Raw genomic sequence first — 9,404 nt, 5'->3', positions numbered from 1 at the left:
TCATAAGGTTGCAAGTAATACTCATAGTAAAAGTCAAAGAACTGGTAATTGTAATAGTTATAGTAATACGCATTGTATATTATATAGTAGTCAGGTTGATATGTTAAATTGTTCCCGGAATTTATCCATTTAAAAATGCCTTCCGTCTCCGTATCTGATAAACCAATCCAAGCGTCTGTCAAATTAAATAAAAACAAATTTTGATTATTCATAGCCTTTTTATTAGTATAACAAATAGAAAATGCTTTGAAATGAAATTAACTGAATGCTGATAAAGTGCTGTTATAAAGCTTGTATATATTGATACAATGTGTAAGTACGGTTGAAGTGGTTGTTATATTCAAACGTCATTAATCAATCAAGATAAGGGATACAACTTTTCCCTAACTGGCTATATTACTAAAGGTAATTAGCTTTCCGCTTGTTTTGCAACAAGTATTAATAAATAGTGCACATCTTTTAAGTCTGCCACTAGCTCTGTACTCTGAGCAGGTCATTTTTCCTTTGTATTTGAAACTAAATTCCCTTAAACCACAAGTTGAAAGATGTGCAAATCCATTATGCAAAGGTTAAGGGTCACGTGTACATTAAATGGATAAAGCTACAGAAAATTGTTTCTTATAGAGCAACATGCATACAAACATTTATTCGAACAGTAGTAATATTTCGATGCATATTGACTTTAAGCTAGACCTTCACTTTTTACTGTAACTAGCAGTGCTGGTCAGTGGAGCCAGGACATTACGTTTATATATTAACCCCGCTCTAGGTCTATTTTGTTGGTTGTTCCGTTTTATAATTGTGATATTAAAATTTATCAAACGTTTTGTAGAACAAGTTTTTGCAAATCTGAATAGGGAAAAGATATAAATTTATATATAAAACTGCAAGTATACAAGATGGTTTGAATTACCTGAATCCTGTAATTGAAATGGCAAATGCAACTTGGCTTTCCTCTTCATCTGTTATCTCAACAATATGTGAGTTCGGATATCCGCTCGGACTAAGGGACTGGCAGTGCGACTGTTGAGATAATGAAAATATTATTCGAATAACACTAGAAATAAAAAATAAATGGTGGAAATTATGATGACTTATTTATCTCTATTTTCAAAAAAGTAATACATGACTCTATGTGTACTATCGAAACAGCGACAGTAAGAAGTATTATTCGTTTTCTTGAGTATATGGCGACTTCAAATTACTCTTATGATTTTCAGATGATGGATTCTCAACGTTTTGTTAAAATACTGTTATTAATGTTTAAAAATTTAATCGGCAAAAAGCCAAAACCTTGTTAGTTCTTTACAGAACTTTATTTTTTGAAAATTTTATAAATTTCATCGAGGTATTAGCGGTATATTTAATTTAAGAATATTTAAAAAAAGAAGATTGTCGTGTTACAACAGCGGACAGCCAATCATTCGCCGTGCAGTCATAGATGTAACAGCTGTTTCTGTTTTGATACCATCCCATTGGACATGGCGGTAGCACTAAAATGTAGGAAGATGCAGCACAATTATTTGTAAGTCATTTTAAAAATATTTCTCGGTTGAAAAATGAATAATATCTTAACAATAAGTTACCATGTCAGTAAAATATACAATCAATACATAAGAATGTTGTTATTGAAAAACAAAGGCTAAAGCAAATTGAATGGCTGAAGTTTTTTTTCTTTTAAAAGAAATTTAAATTCGAAGCAAATTATATCACATCATTCACATGTTTCACAATATTGTCCCGTGAACCCAGTTCCTGAACAATTGCAGAACGTCGTTTCCCTTTCAAGATAACATTGGCTTGTCTCCGAACAGTTACCTAAAATAATATTCATTCATTCTTTTAATAAATAGGGTGGTAATGAAAAATATTTAAGGTTAATTAGGCTCTCGGGCATGTACATTCAAAACACTTTGACAACAATTTTACAATACTTTCATTTGACCATTGTTATTGCCCTATGTCTCGACACTAAAAAGAATGAATACAAAATAAAAATGGATTGTTATGATTAAATTTGCTTATATTTGAATATTGATTGTCTTACACTACATGTATATAGTAAAAAAGTATTGGTACGCTGATTTCTTTTGGTGACCATTTAGGTCCGTAATCCTTAAGCGGGCAGTTTACTGGAACGAAAATGTTCTTTTGACTGTTTAAGTATTCCATGTTTCAGTAGTAAGCTATTTTTCGGTACAATAATAGGAACAATGCGGAGTGATAGTGGAGATATTATACGATTCTATAGTAATTTATAATTAAATAATATGTGCAAGAAAACAAATGATATTGCACAATTATGCACAGAAACTGACATAATTGTAATAAAGCTGTAATGCAATGCTAATGCTTTTAACGTATATTTAAGTATGTAACATCTTTACTCACACTGAAGGCATTTCTTTACTTTTTTCCCCTCTGCCAATAAGCATGCATAGCCATCAGGACACTAGAGTATATAAAAGTATACATAAGGATTTTAAAATAATTTAATATTTGAAAGAATAAATATACAAAACATTGTTTTATAGTTTTAGTGAAATTTGCAAACAAAATGGCAAAGTAAGTGTTGATTTAAGGCATTTATCAGGTGCATCTAAATTAATATAATTGCAGAGTTATCTTCTTGAAATATCGGGGGTACATTTTAAAGGAGGTTGCTCAGTACATATTACAATCTGTGCATTCATCCCAAATTAATGTAAACTTGATATACGTGTAGTCCAAACATAACCTTCATACTTTTGTTGGAAGCCAAAACGGCCATGTTATTAAGGCGGAAACAACATTATAAGGTGATTAAAATTAATTTACCTGATCGTGGTCATTACATCTGCCGTTTCCGTTTCCAATCCCTTTCGCTAAACCTCTTGTCCTATTTAATATGTTTTGTTTTAACGTCGGCTTCGATTCGGATGCTTTCATAAACACAATTAACAATACAAACAGCTGGAAAATAATCATTTATCCACGTTTAAGTAACCTTTAGTGATCCCACAAACTTAAACCTGTATAATTTAAGAATATGCATTTTCGTATTTTCAGGAAAAGAAAGAAATAAAATGTAATTAAGATAAAAGCAAAGTAAAATAAGTGGAAAACATAAAGTATCTAAATTTCCTTACCATGAACGTAATCGTACACTTTCCCATTGTTCTCTAGTCTCTACAGTAATTAAATCGCCAAAAGATAAGGGCCCTGAAAGGAATTAAGACTGATTACTGATTTATCCGTGAAAATTGTATTTGATAATTTCCCAGCGAAAATTATCAAACTATAATTTCACACTTTTCAATGATGACATTACTTTTTTAAGATTTTCCCCATGCGGTACCTCAGTTTTATTATTGTTGACAATTCTGACATTGTTAGTGCTCTTAAGAGAAAAGCCAAAACTGAAATTGATAAATAACTGAACATTCAAAAGCAATAGAAAGAAGAAATCTTACTTCAATTCAATCAAATTACCAATCACCAAATATCGTCTCTAAATTTTTGTTTCATTTATACAGTTTAAAAGTTACAATTCCTTCCACATGCAAAACTGCTCTTGGTGACATTTGGGCATTTTTAAGTATCCTACGAGCAATAACTGCCTAATAACTTGAAAAGCAATGACAGACATCAGCCCGAAGAATAAGTAAACAAGCCAATACGTAACGGCGTAAAGCAGCCTTTCAAAACTTCCATGTTTTCCAATTTCCTAGCCGCTTTTTGAATGTTTACACATCTGTCAACACTTATTTACTTCTTAAAAGATGTACATGTATGACTAACAAATCCAAATGATATCCCTCTGAATCAATCACAATTATTTTCTTCCGGTGAAATCAGGGCTGGGAATCAAAACTGCGTCGTATCCTACAAATTGTAAACAAACACCGCCATCTTGGAACGAAAAAGGTATGTTTTTGTTTATAACTCTTTTTGTTGGAAATGACTGAAAACCAGATATATGTATTAACACGCTCCACTATTTTCCGGTTCGTTCGGTATATGTTGCTTGTAAAAATATTTTGTAAATCAAAAGTTGTAGCGAACTTGCAACTCGAAGCGGAGCAGATTTTTTATAAAACTGTGTTGAACATACAAGAAAATAAACAATTATTTCAGATTTTATGATAAAGTAAGTAACATGTTCATGGTTAAAAGTAGCTTCCGCAATTTAAAAATTCAAATTAAATGTTATATTGGACATCCCACAATGTATTCTAAATAATCAAAAGCAACAAACCGCGAATAATCTGCCTTTTTTATCTAGCACATCGATAGACATATATTGCTAAAATTATCTTTGTTGAAAAGACTTCCAAAAAAATATAACTGCGTCGTATCATATTTTATTTTCAACAGCGTCGTATCATTTCGTACAAATCATTATTTTCTCGGAAAATAAACATTTCTTTTTAATGAAATTTTAGTTAATGATGCAAAATAATATTTTGAAGTTTATGGTGAACTCTTAAACGAGTATATGATTGATATAAAGGAAAAAAAGATAGATAAAGCAATATGAATTCTGGCCCGCTTCGAGTTGCAATTTCGCTATAACTTTTGTTTTACAAAATAGTTGTTCAAGCAACATATACCGAACAAACCGGAAAATAGTGGAGCGGGTTAATACATATATCTGGTTTTCAGTCATTTCCAACAAAAAGAGTTATAAACGAAAACATACCTTTTTTCGTTTCAAGATGGCGGCGTTTGTCTACATTTTGTAGGATACGACGCAGTTTTGATTCCCAGTCTTGAATACTCTCGTGAAAACATTATCAATGTACTTGATTTTTAAAAATTATTTTAAAAGTAGTAGGAATCATAACATTAACATTTTTCACGCTAAATATCTTGAACGGTTGTCTATTTTTCAAGCTGGACACAACCATTAATTATTTTAATGTTTTTCTTCAAAATCAACATTGACTGAATAGCGAGCAATACAGACCAGATGATCTGACGACAACCGTGCAGGATGATCTTGTTCTGCACTGGTCGCATGGTCAGTCGAGCTAACAACAAGAAAATAATTTATCTAAAAAAATTTTTTTATAGAAAAATAAAATACAAATCTTACCTCGTCATGAAGCAAATCACAATGATGAAGTACAAGGCAAATGGTTGCATATTTATAGAGACATATCCAGTTGTTTGTCGAACACAAGTTGGCCTTGACGCACCACCTGTTTGTCGAAAACAAATTCACTGTCTATTGTGTTATAAAAGTTCAATTTATTCATCATTTCCGGCTGATATTATAATGAAGCACAGATTTGAAACATTTGTCTATTCAAAACATACCATAAACAATATTTATAAAGGAATCAATATCGGGATAATACACCATCTGATCAAATACATGTAGTGTTTAACCAACTCATTACTTTTATCTTGTAAAATAAGAATAGTACTAAATGCGAGTACTGTCATTGTTGTAAAAGACTTCTTAATTGAAATATCGATACTGGAGTTTTACTTTATGCAAGTTTACGGTGCTTGCTGAAAAATAAGAAGCAAATAAGATATCTGTATCAGTCACTTAATTCTACTTTTTTCTATTGCAATCCTGATAGAACACCATTTTTACGTGAGATTTTGTAAAAAAAAACATTTATCTATTTAATGACTCCCTTTCCCCTCTCTACTTCGTAAGTTGGTCTTTCCAAAATTTTCATTTTTACTTCTTTGTAGACAAAAGGGCGCCAATTGTTGGCGTCCGTGCCGAAGCGCGAAGTCCTTATGGAATGCAATCAGATTTTGTGAAAGGGCAATTGCAACTTCTCGGACCTTTTCGTCGGTCATAATAGCCGATCATTCCGCTTGGTATGAGGATGATTGAATATCAAAAATGAAATGTCGCGATATGTACAATGAATAGCGAACTGGAGAATTTTGCAATGCAAACATATTTAAATGAAGTTATCTTATCCGTCAATTAATCTTCGTTTCTTTTATTAGAACACAGTGAGTTATTATGTATTATGACCTATAAATAGAATGATGGCTCTAACATTGTGAAAGTCCGAAAATATATTTATAGAAGTAGTTTTAGTTTAACGAAACGGTCATTCGTGTCACGCTATGGTAATAAATAACGAGCTGGAGAATTTTGCAGGAAATGAAATACAATGGTGAAAACCAAATAACTATTGAAAAGTTTATAACAATATCTGGTCATCATATGTCTACTAGTTCATCTTCACTTGCTGCATTTCTTGCTTTGACGCCCTTTGATGCTTTGCATCAATGCTTTTCTTGTTAATTTGTTTTTCTGAAAAGTGAAGTAATGCCAGTTAATGTCTGTTTTCGACATTTTTATATTTCATTATTATTAATATAATTATTTTGATGAATAATAACTCGAAACAAATCGCATTTCCGTCATTCCAATAGAGTCGGCGTTATATTCCTTTGTTATCATCTCTAAAATGACAAACGCAGTTTGGCCTCTTTATTTAATCAACAATACACGTGGAAAGTGCGTTCTTTGTCTTGGTAAGTAAATTAATATATTCATTGAATATTCAGCCTTTCCATTTATATCTTGTTTATCATATTTTGAGCAGCATATGTTAACAAGCTGTACTTTAAACATTCAGTCTTGTACTTTAAGCATTCAGCCTTGTACTTTAAACATTTAGTCTTGAACAGTTGTTTATGTTCTTTAAACTTCTTTAAAATTTAATAAAGATTTAATTATTACTATAATTATTATTAATATTATTATTATTATTATTATTATTATTGTATTTTGGATTTTATAGAAGGCATTCACTTGAACATTTCTTTAAGTCATAAGGATGCTACACAGTAATGTATAAATTATGTCTGTAGTTTCACGAGCGACGACTGGACATATCACGGATCTTATACATGTAGAGTGTGTGAATTTAGCACGGAGTTCGACATCAGACATTCGACAGGACATTGAAATATTACCGAATCAGTGGCACGATATTCTGCAGGACATACAGCAGGACATTTAAACTTTACCAAATAACCTGCTTGCACGACATTCAGCACGACATTTGACAGGACATTAAATTGCTGGCAGGAGATTAGGCCGTACAATCAGCTGGACGTTGAATTTTTACTGAATCCCTTGCTGAAATAACAGTCAGAAGGGCATTGCTTTTACCCCCTTTAAACACCCTCTGCCACTCCCTGGTGTCTCCTTCTGATAGGGGCGGCGCCGATAAAAGTGGTCACTTTTTTAACAACACTTCTCAAACAAAAACAAGTGTATTGGGCCTAAATAGGACATTTTTCACTATTTGAGGCCTCAAAGGGTGGGGTTAAAAGTGCGACGTTTCGCATGTATGAGGTAAAGGATTAACTGAAAATGACGAAAAGGCTTGGAATTAAGCAAAATCGAGTTTTTTTTTATTAAAACATGGCCTTACACAGAATTTTGAAGAAATATTGTTATTTTGCGGCATTTTCTATTTTTCCATTTATAAAATGCGTAGTTGTGGCATGTGTTACTGATTTACTGATTGACGTTATCGCAAAACAGTGTAAGTTGACATTATAATTTATAGTCTTCATTAAATATGATAAAAGATAATAATATCATAACGAACCATCTGCTGTATGTTAATACTAAAATACGGTAGTACTGTATTTGTTGTGTAGCTGCCCCCCCCATCTTGTACAACTTTGCTTTTGTACGTAGTTTATAAGAATTGTGTTATGTGTTAAAATAAAAAAAATAAACACAAGAGAAACTAAGAAAAACAAAAAGATGCATTGAATCATACTTTACCATTTCAACACTAGATAAAATGAATGCCAACTTACTTTCACCTGACACACTAACAACATGGTCGTTTACAGATTCTGCTTTGACAAATAAATCTTATCTAATATCCCCATACGTTAAACAATACAAAATACAATGTTTCTCCTCTTCAATGTTAGTTTTACAGAATGGACAAATTCTTTGGTTCAAAGCTTACCTTTCATGAGGGTTTCCCCTAATTGAAATTTTGCAAACGCCGCTCTAAGCTTATACAGTAGAATAGCAGATATGTTTCATAATATAAAACTTATAGGTTCTATATAAAGCCTCGGTCTCACTTACTCCCGGCAGAGCCCAGGACCATCCCGGTAAGTTACCGGGATGATCCGGGACGATCCGGGATGAAATTATTGTTGCGGTCACACCAATCGCAACTACTCGGCCCTTTCCGTCAGTCTTCGGATGATAATAGCCGAGGCAGTTCCGAATGCGGTCACACTTGCCCCGGCAGCACTACGGTAGTTTCCTACTAACCACCCAGGATGCGCTCCGGATCATCCAGGCAGAGCCCAGGTGAAGCTACGGTTCATGCCGTTGCTTCCCCGGTCGTTCCCGGATGACGCCGGAAGAGCCCCGGTTGACCCAGGCAGAGCCCCGGTCGATCCAGGCAGAGCCCCGGCAGAGCCCAGGACGATCCAGGCAGAGCCCCGGTAGAACCCCGGTGGATTGAAAACGCCCGAAAATGATAACTTTGATACATAATTTTTATTTAATATAATATCTATTGTTCCAGAATAGTAATTCATGATGATTTTCTGAAAAATCCTTATGCCATACTGGATAGAAGGGAAATGGGAAGGCTTTTAATTCAAACAAGTGCAATCATCACAAATTGTCCTTACTTTTTTTAAATGATCCGGGCTTTGCCGGGGCTCTACCGGGATCAACCGTAGCTCTTCCTTTATCCTCCGGGGCTCTGCCTGTAGTTACCGGGGCTCTGTCAGCATATACCGGGGCTCTACCGTAGCTCTACCGTCTATATCATACCCCGGATCATCAATCGTAACAGCTCGGCAATCTCCGTCAAGTTCGTTCCCGGATCACCCCGGACGTCTACCGAGGCTCTGCCGAGGCTCTGCCGGGATGTAAGTGAGACTGTAGCTTAAGTCTTTAATATATTTCCACCTTCACCTGAACTACTATTTAACGAACATTTAACCTTTAGTTTGGTAGTACATTGTATATTCTAACACAATGTCACTGAGTCTAGAAAGACAAGTGTTATGCTATTGATTACAAACTATATGTATACAGTTGTGCCATGATTAACATTCATTCGGAGACAAAAGGGTTATTGAATATTCAAATATTACCAAACAATACGCTTTTTACGAAAGGGAAAGCTATTTTTCATATCTTGCAGTTATCCTCCAACCACGATTATAGCATATACATGCAATCTAGCAGTATTGCTTTTAAATTGTGGGTGCTACAGTAATGTCCCTGTATTATTTAAGACGTTGAAATATGTTTTTTTCCAAAGCAGCTTAATAAAGTTTTATTGAAGCATATGACAAGTACATGTATATCTGCCGGGATAGATAAATATACAAATTTATATGAATTTTAACACATTTTAGCTCCACACTCCAACTGTTCATGA

The 9,404-nt window shown here is 33.6% G+C and overlaps 1 protein-coding gene across 2 annotated transcripts; it reads right to left on the bottom strand.

The window, feature by feature from the left end:
* Positions 1 to 571: 571 nt before the first annotated feature.
* Positions 572 to 5,262, bottom strand: LOC132724777 (uncharacterized). Of its 2 annotated transcripts, XM_060709741.1 has the most exons (7): positions 5,078 to 5,238; positions 3,129 to 3,201; positions 2,818 to 2,952; positions 2,392 to 2,452; positions 1,723 to 1,818; positions 1,405 to 1,493; positions 583 to 1,023 (listed from the first exon to the last, which is right to left on the bottom strand). In XM_060709741.1, the coding sequence occupies exons 2-7, from the start codon at positions 3,153 to 3,155 to the stop codon at positions 910 to 912; spliced, it is 522 nt and encodes a 173-aa protein (XP_060565724.1). In that variant the 5' UTR covers positions 3,156 to 3,201; positions 5,078 to 5,238; the 3' UTR covers positions 583 to 909. The 2 variants fall into 2 exon arrangements, with proteins under 2 accessions (XP_060565725.1, XP_060565724.1); XM_060709742.1 differs by lacking the exon at positions 1,723 to 1,818 and having other exon boundaries at positions 572 to 1,023; positions 5,078 to 5,262.
* Positions 5,263 to 9,404: the final 4,142 nt, after the last annotated feature.

Source organism: Ruditapes philippinarum, unplaced genomic scaffold (genome assembly GCF_026571515.1).
Source record: "Ruditapes philippinarum isolate M1 unplaced genomic scaffold, ASM2657151v2 ctg6668_1_1_1_1, whole genome shotgun sequence".
NCBI classification, from domain to species: domain Eukaryota; kingdom Metazoa; phylum Mollusca; class Bivalvia; order Venerida; family Veneridae; genus Ruditapes; species Ruditapes philippinarum.
This window is presented reverse-complemented; position numbering and strand designations above follow the sequence as displayed.